The 17,912-nt window shown below is 48.6% G+C and overlaps 1 protein-coding gene across 1 annotated transcript; it reads right to left on the bottom strand.

The window, feature by feature from the left end:
- Positions 1-849: 849 nt before the first annotated feature.
- On the bottom strand, positions 850-17,407 carry SFXN4 (sideroflexin 4). Its single transcript, XM_027528437.1, has 14 exons — positions 17,222-17,407; positions 15,669-15,734; positions 14,388-14,462; positions 13,461-13,487; positions 13,323-13,377; positions 12,606-12,631; positions 11,649-11,702; positions 11,508-11,564; positions 11,310-11,375; positions 10,534-10,612; positions 8,905-9,020; positions 5,858-5,943; positions 2,978-3,095; positions 850-1,259 (listed from the first exon to the last, which is right to left on the bottom strand). Exons 1-14 carry the CDS (start codon positions 17,258-17,260, stop codon positions 1,182-1,184), a joined length of 942 nt encoding a protein of 313 aa, XP_027384238.1. The 5' UTR covers positions 17,261-17,407; the 3' UTR covers positions 850-1,181.
- Between the last annotated feature and the right edge of the window lie 505 nt (positions 17,408-17,912).

Genomic DNA, 17,912 nt, shown 5'->3' with positions numbered 1-17,912 from the left:
CTGAGCCATGGTGGTGGCAGACAGAGGGGTGAGTTCTAGCGACTTAACACTATCTATCCGGCTGCTGAGTCTACTGAATGGGGTGGGGGGAGGAGGGGAGTAGGGGGTGATGCCAGTGGTCCTAAGCTGGTAAGTGGCAGTGCCATTTCCTGAGACTGGGACGGAAAGATGCTCCCAAATGTATGTCCGGATGGCAGAGTGCAGGGGACAGTGGATGTGGGCCTGTTGCTCAGGGGAGAGCCAGCCTCATGACAGGCCTGCCCAGTGGGCAGTGGCCGTGTCAACAGCACTGGGGGGCACGGATGACAGCAGCCTCAGCAGTGGAAGGTGGGGTGGAAAGACTGAGGGCAGAAAACTCTTTGAAAAACTTTGGCTACACAGAGGGGTGTTTGTTTTTTCATGAGCCAGGTGACTCATGCAGTTGAAATGCTCCTGGGAAGAAGCAGAGGAGGGAGGCTGAAGCCAGAGGGGGCAGTGAAGGCTGCAGAGCCAGGGCCCGAGGAAACAGGCAGGGTTGGTCAGGCCCAAGCCCAGGACACTGCTGATCACGCAGGGAGGAGGGGAGGCTGGGCGTGGGTGGACGGAGGTCAGCAGGCTTCATGCCGGGAGGCCGATAGCCTTGGCTTTCACCGTGGAGGGCGAAAACGAGTCATCTGCCAGGGAGGAGAAAGGAGGAGCTGGGTAGCAGCTGGCAAAGGTTTTAAGCAGCTGTCCCAACAGGAGTAAGCTGAGAAGGCAAACACCATTGCTTTGGGGGTGGAAGGCCTTCACTCACACCCCACCATTGTACCTGGAGGTGGGCTAGCAGTTTAATGCCTGTGCTTTGGGCACGTGGACCTTTCTCCTTCCTTTTCACTCAACTCTATAGACAAGTTTATTGGTGATTTCACAGTATCCTTTCACAGGCTGACAAACAAATAGAAAATGGAATCTTACATCACACACACATCCCCTTAGCAACTGCACATCGTGTGTCAGACAGGACAGCTCCCGTTTCTCTTCTTCCAACCAAGCCTGTTTAACCTGAGGCAGGACCAGTCTCGGCAGGTGTCATTGTAAGCCATCCTGTTGGCACAGACACCTGTGGGGTTTCCAGGACACTTCTGGCAGGGTTCTTGACACTGAAACCCTAGAGGAAGGTTTTCACGCAGGAACCAAATGAATGCAGCTAAAACGCACACCTACACCCCTCTGTTATAGAAGAGTTCTGTTTCTTCGGTTGCTGACTGAATTTCCTTTTCAAGCTCGTTGCACTGTATCTAAAAAACAAAGTTAAATTCTTAATATGCATATTCAGTTTTTTTGCCTTAGAAGTTAAAAAAAAATTTTTTTTCAGGAGTTCCCAGTGCTCGAATGGTTAGGATGTTAGGATTTGGAGCTTTCACTGCCAAGAGCCCCTGGGTTCAATCCCCGGTCGGGGAACCAAGGTCCTGCAAGCCATGTAGTGTAGCAAAAAAAAAAGTTCAGAAAGCATCTATTTCAGTCCAATCTTTTCAGTGATGTCTAAAAAAAAAATTAACCTGGAATTCATGGGCAGTTCAGTGGTTAGGACTCCATGTGGTCACTGCTGAGGGCCCGGGTTCAATCCCTGGTCAGGGAACTAAATCCCACGCATTGTGAGGCTTGTAGGATCTTAGTTCCTTGACCAAGGGCTGAGCCTGGGCCCCATGGATTGCAAGTTCAGAGTCCTAACTACTAGACCGTCAGGAAAGTCCCTTATAAACGTTCTTATGGAAAATTTCAAATATAAACAAATGCTGCAGCTCACACAATGTCTGAGGAGGTACCCTGGGCAGGGCCCTGGCAGAACGTCTCTTAGCCCTGCACTCTATCTGCAAGCCACCCCGGGCAGGACAGGACCACCATTCAGTCACCTCAAGCCCACCTTGGATCAACAAGGTATTTTAAACGTCCAGCAAATGCCAAGACTTGCTTGGTGGGGGTCGGGGGTCGGGGGTGGTGGTCGTGACAGCAACAAGCATTTCAGCCAAGAAATGCTGGAAATCAGTATCTACTACATTAGTAATGTCCTTGCTATCAGCAACAAGCCTTTGCAGAGGTATGACCTCCGTCTGTCTTTAATAGAAACTAAGCCTCAGAGAGTTTAAGCAGATTGACCAGGGTCACGGATGAGCTGGGAATCTGAGTCCAGGCAGTCTGACTCATCACAGATAATAATATATCCTGCTCTATAGAGCAGCAGGGGCTTCCCAGGTGGCGCTAGTGGTAAAGATTCCAAGTGGTAAAGAATCTACCTGCCAGTGCAGGAGACAGACTTGGGTTCGACCCCTGGTTCAGGAAGATTCCCCTGGAGTAGGAAATGGCAACCCACTCCAGTATTCTTGCCTGGGATATCCCATAGACAGAGAAGCCTGGTGGGCTACAGTCCATGGGGCTGCAAAGAGTCGGACATGACTAAGCACACACAGAACAGGTGTTACTGGCTGCACGTGAGCATTTAAGATTAAACTAGGTTAAAAATGCAATCCCTCAGTCATATTAGCCATGTTTCCAGTGCTCAATAGCCAGCTGTGATGAGGGTCTACACATACTGGACAACACATACACACCGTTTTCATCACTGCGGAAAGTCCATGGGATGGGGGGGTCACTATAGTATCTCATGAAGCTTTAAACTATCTCAAAGTTGTTTTTTTTTTTTGACTGTCCCAGAAAAACACTTCGGATACACAGTTAAGAAAAACAGAATCCAAAACTGTACAAGTCATCTGCAGGGTGGGATTATGTGTAAATGATGTTATTTTGTTTTCAGTTCAGTCGCTCAGTTGTGTCCAACTCTTTGAGACCCCATGAATCACAGCACGCCAGGCCTCCCTGTCCATCACCAACTCCCGGAGCTCACTCAAACTTCTTCCTCTGTAAACTTGGCCTGATTTTTTTTCAGAGAATGAGTTATCTCACTCTGATAATGAGAAAAGACAATTTTTTTAAGAGGAAGTTAAAGGGGGACACTTACCCGTCCGATCTGTGGGAAGACACTAAAGGAAACTGGCACCATCAATCCCATGACGAGGACAGTACAAGAAAGCTTCAGCGTCCACAGTGACCATGGATTCTGCAGGAAAAACTGGGTCCTGTAAGAAAAAGGTACCAGGGCCTTTTAATTTAATAAAAAAATTTTTTAAAAGATGGCTTACTTAAATTTTTATTTATTTTTTTGGTCTCACCACACGGCAATGCAGGGTCTCAGTTCCCCATCCTGGGATCGAACCCAGGCCACCTGCAATGCAAGCTTGGACTCACCCACTGGGCCACCAGGGATGTCCCTTCAGGGCTTTTTTAGAGGCCCGCCCTGTGCTTAAATGGCAGGCAATTGTTTTGTGAGCAGCCGCAGGCCCGGCCTCCGTTCCTAATCACCCCGCAACAGGTGATACCAGCAGCTGCACAGATGGAGCTCTGTCTACATGTCAGGCCCGGGTCTAGCACTTCACGTGCATCTGCTCACCTGCTATCCCCCGACCCTATGCTGCTGCTGCTAAATCGCTTCAGTCGTGTCCGACTCTGTGTGACCCCATAGACGGCAGCCCACCAGGCTCCCCCATCCCTGGGATTCTCCAGGCAAGAACACTGGACTGGGTTGCCATTTCCTTTTCCAATGCATCAAAGTGAAAAGTGAAAGTGAAGTTGTTCAGTCATGTCCGACTCTTAGCGACCCCATAGACTGCAGCCCACCAGGCTCCTCCGTCCATGGGATTTTCCAGGCAAGAGTACTGGAGTGGGGTGCCATTGCCTTCTCCACCCGACCCTATGAGGTCTGTGTTATCATCATCTCCTTCACACCAACAAGAGGATGCAGCCACCGACCGGGTAAGGACCTTGTCTAACATCTTCAAATTCTCAAAAGTAAGAGGTCAGATTCTAGGACCTGCGCCCTCCCCCCTGGACTGTGACATTCTGACCCTGACCTCTGAGACTGTGGGAAGAAGGTGCAAGAAACCCAGCCTGGGAAGTCAGTGACCTGGGGTCCTAGGGTCCAGCTAGGGCTCGGCCACTGACAGACCCTGTGCCCTCTGGTAAGTCACCTTCCCCTTCTGAGCCTTGAGACTTTCCAGAGGCAAAAATGAAAAGGTTGAGTCAGAAGGGCCACTGCGGCCACTCTGCCTTGGATACTGTCATGGGTGTGGGACGAGGTCCCTTCCAGGCACCCCCAAGGCCCACCTGGAAATGAAGACCATCTCTCCCCACCAGGCAGGTGGTACCACTGTGCAGGCCTTGGAGGATCAATCTCGAGATCCCAGCTTTCCCAGAATCCCCCACGCTGAGGTCAGCCAGAGAGGAGCAGGGGGATCCAACCCAGCAGAAGTCCCCACAGCCACCCAGCTGGATCGATCACAGGAAGTAAGAGTTGGACAGAACACTGCTGCTTCCTGAAATGCACTCCTTGTGTGGTCCAAACAGAGGCTTCCTAGCTCAGCAGCCCAGACAGAGCAGGCTGGGCCAGCACAGGGCAGGTGACCCCTCTTGGACTAACAGAATCCTTTCCCAGGAGTTTGTGAACTGCATGCAAGACAATCCGTGCCCCCAGCCCCCCAAGGTTTGCTGTGTTTTTCTCTCTCATCCAGACACTGAGGACTTCCCTAGTGGTCTAGTGATTAAGGGGCTTCCCAGGTGGATCTAGTGCTAAAGAACCCGCCTGCCAATACAGGTTAAACATGAGAGACAAGGGTTCAATCCTTGGGTTGGGAAGATCTCCTGGTGGAGGGCATGGCAACCCCCTCCAGTACTCCGCCTTCCAATGCAGGGGGTGTGGGCTTGATCCCTAGTTGGGGAATTAAGGTCCCACATGCTGTGGGGACAGCCAAAAATTAAAAAAAAAAAAAAAAAGGACACTGCAAGGATACGAGCTGGGAGGTGGCCACAGTCACGTGTCAATGTGAAGAAGCCCATGTACAGAGGGAAAGGAGGAAGACAACACCCACAAAGGAGAAGAGCGGACTGTCCTGCACAACAAGAGTTCTGATCTGCTGCCGCAGGCCACTCCCCCTGCCCTGTTCCTGGTATCTAAACCAACACCTCTCCTCCTATCCTAAGCTACTTCCTGCAAGTGGGGCCTCTCACACTAGCTGACCCCAGGCTCTCCTCCTAACAGGCCATGGCAGGGACTTCCTGGCTATCCAGTGGTTAAGATGCGGTGCTGCTAATGCAGGGGACCTGGGTTTGATCCGTGGTTGAGGAATTAGATCCACAAGCTACAACCAAAAGATCCTGCATGCCACAAGTAAGAGGTGGCACGGCCAAATGAATAAATATTGAAATGGACAAATAAAGGAATGGAAAAAAAAAAAAAAAAGGAATGGCAGTCAACTGATTCTGGGCCACTTAAGCTAATTTAGCACATGCTTGGAACGACGAGGGGAGAGACTTGAGCAACATCCATAGCACATGAGAGCTGGGAAAGAAAAGTGAAAAAGCGGAAGTGTTAGACACTCAGTCATGTCTGGCTCTGTGACCCCATGGACTGTAGCCTGCCAGGCTCTTCTGTTCCTGGAATTCTCCAGGCAAGAATACTGGCCCGCAAATCCTCCAAACTCATCTTTCTATCAACAGAAATGAGGAATGGAGCCTCAGCAGGTGCAGGGACATGCCCAAGGAGTACATGTAACTGAGGACAGAGCCTGGGGGAGAGTCCAGGTTTGCTGGAACGTGCACATCAGGATTTCCAGACCTGCCCTAAATCAATCCTACCATCTTAATGGTGATGAAGACTGTTTAGAAGGAAGATTCCTAAAGCACCTTCTTCCTATCCCGCTCATCAGGTTCAGTACTTGACAAATTTTATGCGATTTTGATGGTCAACACGTTTATTCCTTCCTGGGGATATAAGCATACCTCTTACCTTTTAAAAAAGTATGCGAAGACTTCAGGGATAAACGCAGAGGTCCCAAACAGCACAACTCTGGATGTTGCTGTATCTTTAACGGCCTAGAGGAAATGAAAAGAAAGCAGCTTAGCACATGGAGTGGGACAATTTCCAGGGATCTTGCAACTCACGACAGAGACTGGCAAACTGCCATTCTCCCCTCTCTGCACGTGCAAAGAGCTGGAAGCGGCGCTTGACCTGCACACGTACAGAAGATGCCTGGAGTTGGTGCCTGGAATGATCGGAGATGAGATTAACCTATCCCTGACTCCACAATGGTCTCCATCACTCCCACCAACCACCCCAAATAAAATATTAAGTACAAGCAGAAGCAGCTGACAGATAAATCCTTACTTAGAACTAAATGGCAGGCCGTTTGCTGGAAAAGCTTGATTTGCCACTGAGGACATCTCCACGTTTTTCTTTCAGTCCAGAACTCTGCACACCAACCTTCCTCTCCTGAACCGCCCCCAGTTAATCCCACTCCTTCCAGTAGGGGAAGCCCAGCTCCGAGTGCACTGGCATGGCATCATGTCCGCATGTAACATGCATGAGCCTGCCTGCATGCACCCATCTTTAGCTTGTGTGATGAACAGTGTGTTATACAATTTTATTTTGCATAAACATGCATGTATAGTCTATATCTGTTGCCATCTTTTCTATAATATACGTTACTCTCTATATTGAACTTTTAAACATATCACTGACAGTACGGATTATATACACAAAATCAGGTGTATTCAAGGGCAACATTGGAGATGTTCAAGGGAAATTTTGACTATAGATGACACTTGCATTGGAACGTCAGAACCCAACCCCTGGGTAAGACACAACTCTACACGCTCAGTGCAAGATAGACAGGCACTCTGCCCACTTGGCCCTCCCCTGAAATCTGTTCTGTGCACTTCCGGCCTCCTGTGACTCCGTGGCTACAGCCCATTGTTCAGGCTTCTCTGCTGTTGCCCACGTGCCTGTTTTCTGCCTAGGACACTAATGCTCAGCTCATCTGATCCCCTGTAGGAATGCCCTTCCCCCACGAGGACAGAGGGCTGCAAGGAGGGTGGCTTTTAAAAATAACCTTTCAGGAGTATAAGATAAAGTCACTCAACTCCAAGAAGAAAAGAGTAGTGGCTGAGCCTGGTGTGCTTCGGCGTCAGCAGGGCAAGGCCGGCCTCTCTCCATTTGTCTTGTGTGGAAGGGAAGACATTGCAAACCAGACACCAGTCATGAGACACTGTGAGATGCGTGATGGCCTGCAACTGAGTAGGCGGCAGAGCCAGTCAAAGGAAAACAGCATGGACTAGGCTCCTGAAATCTGATCAAAGGTGCCTTATTACAATCAGATATTGCTGGTTACGCAGTTTCTGAAATTTTAGCTGAAGAAAAGAAACCTTCCGGTGACAGGGAAGTGACGAAAGAATGATCAAGCTTACGCACGGTCACAGACATTTTATTCTTAAGAGAAAGATCACCTTTTTTTTTTTTAAAGTAGATCATCAAACCTTTCTTTTACCCTAAATTGGCTGTGTTGCAAACAAGGAAGCTCCTCTCAATAAGATGGGCTAGATAACTGGGTAGCTAGCAGGGCCCGAGGCTCCCTCCCAGCCCCTGGAGAGAAGCGATGCTGACTGGTGAGGGGGTGGGTCTCCAGAGCCCAGCAGAGAACCCGAGAGGTGGGAGGTGCTGAAGAACAACTTGTGGATTAGGCATTTGCTCTCATGCTTCTCACCATGCCCTGCAGTTAAAATTCAGTTGAAGAAAAATGCCAAAACACATCCACACACAGAGTTGTAAACAAGTGGTCAGAGCGGCATCAGGGGCAAAGCCAAAAATTGGACACAATCCAAATGTCCATCGCCTGGGGAGTAGACAAGCAAAACATGGTACAGCCATACAGTGGGAGACTGCTGCTGCTACGTTGCTTCAGTCGTGTCCGACTCTGTGCGACCCCAGAGACGGCAGCCCACCAGGCTCCCCCGTCCCTGGGATTCTCCAGGCAAGAACACTGGAGTGGGGTGCCACTGCCTTCTCCGACAGTGGGAGACTACTCTGCAATAAAAAGCCATGCCCTACCAATGCATGAAAAGATGGATGAACCTCAAAAGCCAAAGAGGCCAGACACAAAAATACTGTGATTCACTTGCATGACACTTCTAGAAAAGGTAAAACAATGAAGACATGAAGCAGATCAGGGTTTCCCTGGGGCTGGGGGTGGGAGGGGGAGTGACTGAAACGGGCCCCGACAAAACTTTCAGGGGGATGAACATGTTTTAAAATTGGACTGTGGTGGGACTTCCCTGGTGGTCCAAGGGCTAAGACTCTGCTCCCAGTCTTGGTCAATCCCTGGTCAGGGAACTCGATCCCACAAGCAGCAGCTAGGAGCTTCCGCATGCCACAACTAAGACCCAGTACGCCAAATAGTAAAACTTAAAATAATAATAAAATAAATCTCGATATATATTTGGGTTCTCTGGTAGCTCAGCTGGTAAAGAATCTGACTGCAATGCAGGAGATCCCAGTTCGATTCCTGGGTTGGGAAGATCCACTGGAGAAGGTGGCGCTAGTGGTAAAGAACTTGCCTGCTAAGGCAGGAGACAGAAGAGACGTGGGTTCGATCCCTGGCTCAGGAAGATCCTCTGGAAGAGGAGGGCGTGGCAACCGACTCCAGTATTCTTGCCTGGAGAATCCCACAGACAGAGGAGTCTGGTGGGCTACATCCATAGGGTTCCAAAAAAGTCAGACACGACTGAAGCGACTTAGCACAGCACACCCTTAATGTATCTATATAGATGACTGATAGATGGTCAGATATTCTATTGGTTCCGTTTCTCTGGAGAACCCAGATACCGCATCATCTTTTAAACATCAGAGTGCAAATGTAAACTGCCTCTGAGCATCATGAGAAATGACAGATCAGAAAAGGCTGAAGGGAGATGTGAATTTGTTACCAGCTCTCAGACTGACAATTAAATTCTCTGCCCCAAAGGCAAGCAGCTTAAAGCTCCAAGGCGTGCGTCCCCTACCTTTGTCCCGGCTTTTCTGGAATAACCTATGACATTGCCTTCCTTGTCCATGACCTCGATCCCACGCATGGGCTCCAAACTTCGGGAGGCGATCACGTTCATCCCACTGAGCTGGGCTGTGGATGTAAAGAAGGAAACAGAGGGATGAGTGTGGGTCCAGTGAAGGGACATGCTTCCGAAGGTCATGCCTCTTTCTCTGATGGGTGTGCTTTGCCGATCCATGGGTGGTCACCTGACACATAAAAGGTCAGCTTTCTCCTGGGCTGTGGAGTAGGGGTCAGAACTGCTGGCCTCTCAGTCTTGGATTCTGACTACAACTCAGCCCCAAGTCCTGACACCCTTGATGGGATTCCCAGAGAAACCCCGGGGCCCTTGAAATATGCCTGCCTTCTTTGCTGAAGCTGGCTTGACCCAGTTTCTATAACATAATTTCCCAGATTTTACCACTGACCTAATTCTGCCAACTCTTCAAGCTGCTTTGATTTCCAAGCCCAAATGCTGAGTGTGAATTACCGAACTTGCAGACTGGCAAATTTAAAACAGTTGGTTAATATCTCTGTCCCTCCCTTAAGAGTCAGACCTGCTGCTGCTGCTGCTGCTAAGTTGCTTCAGTCGTGTCTGACTCTGTGCGACCCCATAGGCAGCAGCCCACCAGGCTCCCCCATCCCTGGGATTCTCCAGGCAAGAACACTGGAATGCATTGCCATTTCCTTCTCCAATGCATGAAAGTGAAAAGTGAAAGTGAAGTGGCTCAGTCGTACCCGACTCTTAGTGACCCCATGGACTGCAGCCCACTAGGCTCCTCTGTCTATGGGATTTTCCAGGCAAGAGTACTGGAGTGGGGTGCCATCATCAGACCACTGGTTTGAAATCCCCAAGACTACTACTTCCTCCCTGTGTAACCCTAGAAAATCTCCCTAACCGCCCCTTGCCTCAGTCTCCTCATCTGTAAATGGGGATACTATTACCTGCCCCTAAGTTGTTGTCAAGATTCAGTGAAATAATATATGGATAAGGCTTGTACAGTCTTTACAAAAAGATGGAGATGTAGCGAATGGACGTGCGGACACAGAGAGGGGTCGGGGGTGGAGGACGAACTGGGAGACTGGGATTGACGTATATACACCACCATGTATAAAACCGAGAGCTAGTGGGAAACTGCTGTGCAGCGCAGGAGCTTAGCTCAGCGCTCTGTGATGACCTGGAGGGGTGGGATGGGGGCGGTGGGAAGGAGGTTCAAGATGGAGGGTAAATGTGTATACACACACACATACACAGACATACATATAGCTGATTCCCTTTGCTGTACAGCAGAAACTAACACTGTAAAGCAATTATATTCCAATAAAAATTTTTAAAAATAAAAAATATTAATTGGAATATAACATTTATTATAAATAATATATTTATTTATTTATATAAATATAAATAAAATGTAATTTGTGTTTCCAGGTTTGTGTTCATCCTTTGACAACTCAACGGGTATCTACAGAGAAAGCGTCATTTCTCAAACCAAAGACCCCATCTGGACCTGGAAGCACCAGCAAGCTGTAAATGGTGGCTCTCACCAGCTGCCTTGAGGCCCAGAGACTGGGGTATACCTGAAGATGGAGACAGGCTCCTGCTTACCAAGAATGATGACGGGAATGAAGTTTCTGCTCAGAACGCTATTCATTGAAAGCCTTACTTGGAGCAGACGAGGGAATAACTAGAAAATGAGAGAGACAAATCATTATTGCATGGGATCAGCAGAGAGCTAGTGTCAACTCAGTTCCTGTTACAGGGCAGGACCCTGCACGTGTCTCCACATATTTCTTGTTTTAATTCCTGCAACAGTGAAGTGTTCTCCCTGATCATCAGAGGAACACTTGGAGACTTAGGCTACAGAACGTGTCCAGAGTCACTAAGATATTACGGATTTGAGCCAAGATGTGAACCCAGGCTCACCAGACTCTGAAGTCTACATTTTCACTCATTACAGTATCCTGACATTGAAAGCAACACACAATTTGTATAACATGTTTACAAACATGACATTATTTTTTGTTTTTGGTCGAATACTGCTGCATATGGGATCTTAGTTCCCTGACCAGGGATCAAACCTACACCCCCTGCAGTGGAAGTTCCGAGTCTTAACCACTGGACCGCCAGGAAAGTCCCTGAATTAATTTTTTTATGAAAGATACTAGTACTGAGTCCATGCCTAGAAACTTAGGGGAAAAAAAAATCACATAATTTTGGGGTTATAGGATTACAGGTAACTTTGATTTTCTTCTTTATGTCTTAATCATACTTTCTAAATTCAGTTAGAACATACAATTTTGATTCTGAGGAGTAAAAGATTTGACACATTTTAAAAATACATACGCCCAAAAAACAAACAAACAAACAAACAAAATACATACGCCCAAAAAAGTTGAAGACACAATCACTCCTGCTCCTAGTAATAAGCTCTCGTGTGCACGGCGATCCTAGGGAAAAACAAACGTTCATATTTAGCAAATACCACAGTTTTACCCAGGAAAGATAATTCCAACACACACACAAAATCGCCAAAAGAAACAGTGTGGAACTGCATGGCCTCTGGGCCTCGTAATACTCACATAGCTTGCGTTTCCATTGACGATGTTGAAGGCTGTACTGTAGGTGTAGAAGGAAGCCTACAGGAAGACAGAGGCGAACACGTCACATTTTGGTTTCAAGTGCAACAAATTCAATAATTCTGAAATAGAAAGAATTGCTACCTGAGGTAAAATCATGGACTTCAGACTTTTCACTGGCAGCATTGACAGAAATAGCTGTAAAGAAAGTAAAGCACATATAGACTACTATACATAAAATAAACAAGGACCTACTGTGTAGTACAGAGAACTATAGCCAAGATCTTGTAATAACCTACAGTGGAAAAGAATCTGAAAAAGAATACATATATAATGAACCACTCTGCTGTAAACCTGAAGCACTGTAAATGAAGTATACTTCAATTAAAGAAAATAAAGCAGAACTGAGAGTGTCTTGGGGTGGGGAGGGAAGGCTTGTGGTACACAGAATCTCCCCAGGGAGATGTAGAACCGAGTCTCCAAGAGTGGGGCAAGAAGCAGAAGATGTGGATGCTGGGGGCAAGTGGCCCATAGACAGGTGGTGTTGGATGGGCCCCCACGGGCAGTGAGAGCCCGGGGGGTGCCTCACGGTGGTCCCTGTCTCCAGACGTGCAATCGAGCAGGGTGGTTGAAAAGCAGCATTTTAATTTATTTTAAATTAAATTTGCAGGGGGCAGAGGAGTGCTGTCACTTAGTAAGCACGCCTCATGAGAGCCAAGGTGGACAGCCTCACTGCGGGGGGAGGGTGATTCCAGGTCCCAGGGGAGGGCCTGCCTGATTCGGGGGACGGGGCTTGGGGAGAGGAGGTGACGGCCAGTGACATGGGCCTGTGCCACAGAGCATGTCCTAACTCATCTACCTCCCCCTTAGAGCTTGGCACATGGTAGGTATTCAAAGAAAGGGTTACCTTGCGACCCTGTGTATCCACAACAGGCCCTGATGCCCGGGGAGATAAGTAGGGGTGGGGTGTGCACAAGGGTCAGAGGTGAGAGGTCCCAACCATCTATCAGATAGTCACGGGACAGGGTCCCAGAACTTAGGAGATGGATGGACGTCCTCCTGACCCCTTGGCTTCTTAGTGGTGAATGGCAGCTTACTTACCGTGGGCGCTGTGAAAGGCAGGAGAGCTGGCGAAAAAGACAAGAGGGTCAGTGACGGCAGAGAGGGTGGGAAACCGCCCACCCTGAAGCCTCTTCTCAGGCACGGGAGTCAAAGGATATTTTTTACGCACTTTTCTTTCTAATACAATTAACAACCACCTGCATGAGGCAAAACTGAAAACCAGCACAGCAGAGGAAGGCCTGACCAGGCTTTCTCTCCCTGAGGGTAAGTGGTCACTTGTTGCAAGCCTTCTTTCACCCTTCCAGGTGAACTCAATACATCTGTGACACTGTGACTTACAAGACATATGTATTTAGTCTTCATCCCTATTCCTGGCACAGAGATCCTAAAACCCTTGAAATTTCCTAAGTGAGAAGGGGGATAAAGGTGAAAGGAGTATCTCTTATTCTTTTTTTTTTTTTTAATTTATTTGGCTGCACCAGGTCTTAGCTGTGGCATGCAGGATCTAGTTCCCTGGTCAAGGATCGAACCTGGGCCCCCTGCGTTGAGAGCATGGAGTCTTAGCCGCTGGACCAAGTGCCTCTCATTCTTCAAAGCAAGCCCCTTTCAACCACACCTGAGATAATGTCAATATGGTGGCTTTGGGAAAGCACCGAAGGATGGGGCTGGTTGCCAGGGGAACCAACCACATGATTTGGAGGGAGGCAAGGTTTTCTAAAGGTTACAAACCACTTGTGAGAATTAGAATCAACTCACCTGCAGGTCGAAAAGGACCAGGGATTAGTCTGCTATTGTCAGGATGCACTGTGGACTTCAGAGGGGTAAACACAAAGGTGAGTCTGCTGTTTGGTTTCGCTATTTTAGGCTAAAAATTAGGATGGGGCTGAAACTTACAAGACTTCTCTTCCAAGCTTCTTGTATCTAAAAAGAGAAAGACCAAGCAATAGCTTTTAAAGGTGGCTCGGCAGCCAAAATAGCGCCTCTCCAGTTTCATTTCTGGTACCACCTTTGCTACCTTTCAGAGAGTGGAGGGTGAACTGTTTTCTACCACGGGGGCAAAGCAGATCAAAACAAGTAAATCAAATGAATGAACTAACAAGAAGCAAAAATAAGAGCCACATGAAAATGACCAAAACATTAAAAAGCCCCCCAAGTCTGTGACCTTGGAGAGGCCAACTTCTAACTCACCCCTTGGGGGAGTCCCTGAATGCAGCCAGCCTCCCCCAGCTCAGAGTGGAGCAGGCTGTGTGCAAACCACACCATTAGCCAAGTCACTGTAACAGAGCCAGGTGTGAGTTCAGAGGCCCCAACAAGTTCTTAGAAAAACCAAGTTAAACATGCAAGCTTTCCGCAGGCTGCCTCAAGGGATTGATGTTTGTGGGCTCTGGAAAGCCCCATTTGCTGCAAGGTAGATAACAAACACTGGGCTTAAGTCTTTGGGCAGGGGCTGTAACCCCACCCTGTAACACTGCTTCTAACAGGGAGCAGATGCTGACTTCAGAGGCCTGCCAGAATTCTGGAATTGGCCATGGGGCTCGGGAGTCAGCTACAGAGAACACCCATAACAGATATTACAACTGCCAATCTCTGTTGCACAGGAGGAACCCTATGCTTTTTCCCCTTAATACTAGTTCCTAACAGTCATAACTCATATTCATCTAGCTTACAAGAAGGAGTCCTAACTATATTTTAAAAGCTAACCCAACTGAGTAGTGTTTATGATGACAAAATCCCACTTGAGTTCAGACCATGCAGTTGGAATCACCTGAAGGCAGCGAAGCCCAGCCTTGAGCCATGCACACCTGGGAACAAGAAACATACCCTTTTGTCCTCCAGGTCACCTCTGGATGCATCTTCATTTGTTAACAACAGTTGCCTTGATTTTTCTATTTTTTCCTACAATTAGATATAAAGAAATCAAGCAATGATCTCAACTTCAGATTTATCCACAGATTTAAGAATCACATGCTTAGTAACACCTGATTTTAATTTTTTTTTTTTTTTTTACTTCTCCAAGAAGCTTGCAGGATCTTAATTCTTGATCAGGGATTGAACCCACACTCTCAGTATTCCACTGCATGAATATAGCATTTTCTGTTTCTCTATTTCCCTACTGATGTGCATTCAGCTTGTTTCCTATTTTTCTCTATTATAAACAAAATGACAGGGAACATTTATTTGAGCACAAAGATGGAAGTGTCCCGGTGGATCTGGCTGAAAGTGTCATTGCTGGTCTCTCATGAAGGGTTTCTCTTCCTCTTCATCCCTCAGCCACACCTGGTTCAAACTCTCATCTTTCACTTAGACAATTGAGTCATCTCCTGAACTGATCATAGTCTGGGTCCCTCTGGTTACTCACCACATGGCTAAGTAAAAATCCCTCTTGTCTGAATGATACACAAGAACCTTCCAGAACTGTCTGGTTCCCCTGAGTTAAAAGACTCAGTAACTGGGTGACCTGGCCCCTGGCTCCCTCCCCTTTGCTTACAGTCCTGTCTTCCTGACAGTTCCTCCCTGGCCCACCCTCTCTCCCTCCCAGCCTTCTTTAAACAACCTCCCCCAATTCCCTGCTGCACCTTGCCCTTAGATCCCTGGGTCAAGGTCTGTGACTAGCTTTGCTAGTCTGTCCTCCATTACCAGGGAGGTTTATTTTTGAAACCACCAGCACCAGGCCCAGGGTTTGGTTGGTTATTGTTGTTTAGTCAATAAGTCGTGTCCAACTCTTTTGTGGCCCCATGGACTGTAGCCCGCTAGGCTCCTCTGTCTATGGGATTTCCTAGGCAAGAATACTGGAGTGGGTTGCCATTTCCTTCTCCAGGGGATCTTCCAAATCCAGGAATTGAACCTGTGTCTCCTACATTGCAGGCAGATTGTCTACCATGAAGTCACTCACCCAGGAAGCCAAGATTTGGTACTACCTGTTAAATGGATGTCTGTTTTTATGTAGCAACCTTCCCATCTCACAAGTTCACTCACAAGGAGTAAAAACATGATAATATACATGGATTCTGCTATTTCAACTGCTTTGAAAAGGGAGATACAACCTTCACATTTCAGAATAAAATGTGAAATCCACTATTTTGAAAACAAGAAAATACTTACAATTGAAAGGACCAAATTCGTAGGATCCAACAATTCTGTCCACTGAAGAAATCTTTGAATAAAAGACTTAAGAGGGGCAGGAGTACCAGAGAGGTTAATGGCAGCAGAAAAACAAAAACAGGTAATAATAACAGTTAACATTATTTTCAGAACCTCATAGGGCCTTCTCCTTGCAGCATCTCCTAGAATCCTCACAACATCCCCATCTTACAGGTGAAGACACTGAAGCTTCCAAGGGCTCATGAATGTACTCAAGGAAGCCCAACCAGGAAATGACCCAATGGCCTGTGCTTTTCACTTCGAATTGCTCTTGAGGATTAAAAGCCCAGACTTTAGAGTCAAATGGACCTATGTTCACTCCCCACATATCACCTTGAAGCACTGCCTATTAAGGTCTTAGAATCTGTTTCTTCACACCCCTTGGGTGATTATAAGGCTTGCATGCACGCTATGTCACCTCGTTGCAACCCTAAGGACTGTAGCGTACCGGGCTCCTCTGTTTATGGGATTCTCCAGGCAAGAATACTGGAGTGGGTTGCCATTTCCTCCTCTGGGGATCTTTCCCACCCAGGGATTGAACCGGAGTCACCTGGAAAGTCTGGTTATAAGGCTTATCTCCAGTCATAAAGAACTGAACTCTCCAGTGAAGGCTCAATAAAGGCAGTTTGGTTCACATATGGAGAAAGGAGGCTTGGTTTGCTTCCCAATGCCCACAGACTTTGCAGTGACTCCCTCTTTGAGACCTGGCTCTGCTAGGACAACTTGAGTTTCTTGTCCTTGACTTTCCCGCCTAAGAGAAAGGAGCTAAGCTCTGCTCTAGGTCAAGGCTGAATGAGAACACTCTAGACACGTGCTGTCCAATTAACCACATGTGGCCAGGCCAATTCGAGATGTGCTGTATGTGGAAACCATACACAAAGACTTCTAGAGAAAAGGATGTAAGAAATCGCATTCATAATTTTTTATATTGGTTACATGTTGAAATGTTAATATTTTGTTTCTACTGGGCTAAATGCAATATATTATTAAAATTACAAGGTAAAAAGTCATATATATTTTTTTAATGTGACTACTAGAAAATTTGGAATTACCCACGTGGCTCCATCCTATTTCTATTGGACAAAGCCTCCGGCCACTGCCTGGAGGCGGGGCTTCCCGCAGCCCGGAATCTCACGGTCGGGTGGCTGAGCCTACAGACTCCTGTGGGGCTCCTGGGGAGGACCTGTTTTGTGCCTCTCCAACCTGGTGCTCAGCAACAGCCTGAGCAGCAGAAGCAGACCCCTGAGGGGTGGGAAGTGACTCCTGGTTCGTGCGATCTGCAGGGTGACACTGCGTTACCCTCCCTAGCCAAGTGTGCGGCAGAGGCGACGCACGCTAACCGCCGTGGCCGTCGGCATCCTGCAAGCTTGGCTTTCCCTTCGTTCCCTCCCCGGGGTCTGAGACGGGAAGGCGGGTGCTGCGACCACGTGGCCTGCCCAAGGTCACGGTGGCCAGCGGCGACTCCAGGCCGCGCGGCCCTCCCCGCCCCCAGCTGCGCCGGGCCCGGGCCGTACTTGGCGTTCGGTGATCCAGAAGCGCACGTTGGGCTCCATGCGGGCGGCGGCGCCGCTGCACCTTGGGAGCCGCCCGGCCCCTGGCGCTTCTTCCTCCTCTTCCGGGCTCCTCTTCCTGGGACCTTAAGAGCTGCCAGGAAAGACCGCGGCGGCCGGGCCTGGCGGGGAGGAGGAGCCAGGCGGCGAGCCCCGCCCCGGGCGCGCGCGCGTCCCCTGTCCCGGCTCCCGGCTCCCAGGCCCGCGCGCCCTCGGCTCCTCTGTACCGCGTGCGCTCTGTTCCCGCTCCCGGGTTCCTGCACCCCAGCTGTTGCCTGGAGCCCACCTCCCCCATAGGCCAGGTCTTCCCTACAGCGAAGATCCGATCAAGGGCGCGAGGCACCTTCCACAGCCTCACCCTGCACTCCTGCACAGGTTTTTTAATCCTCGGAAATCCCTTCGATTGCAGCCTAAGTCCAGCGGACACAGGATAGGGGGGTAGGACGCACTACATAATTTGTGCGGCCCGGTGGTACCTCTTTTTCGAATTTTCAGAAGTCGACTTTAAAGTATTAAAGCAAGCCCCGGGGCCCTTCTGGGTTCCCTAGCCCTGCCTCCCAGGCAGTGTCTCTGCCCAAGGGCTTTCCCCTTGCTCTGGGGCAAATCCAGTTACCTCTGTTGTGCACGAGAGCAGGTAGAGACCACTTGTAAAGGA

Source organism: Bos indicus x Bos taurus, chromosome 26, assembly GCF_003369695.1.
Source record: "Bos indicus x Bos taurus breed Angus x Brahman F1 hybrid chromosome 26, Bos_hybrid_MaternalHap_v2.0, whole genome shotgun sequence".
Classification (NCBI taxonomy): domain Eukaryota; kingdom Metazoa; phylum Chordata; class Mammalia; order Artiodactyla; family Bovidae; genus Bos; species Bos indicus x Bos taurus.
This window is presented reverse-complemented; position numbering and strand designations above follow the sequence as displayed.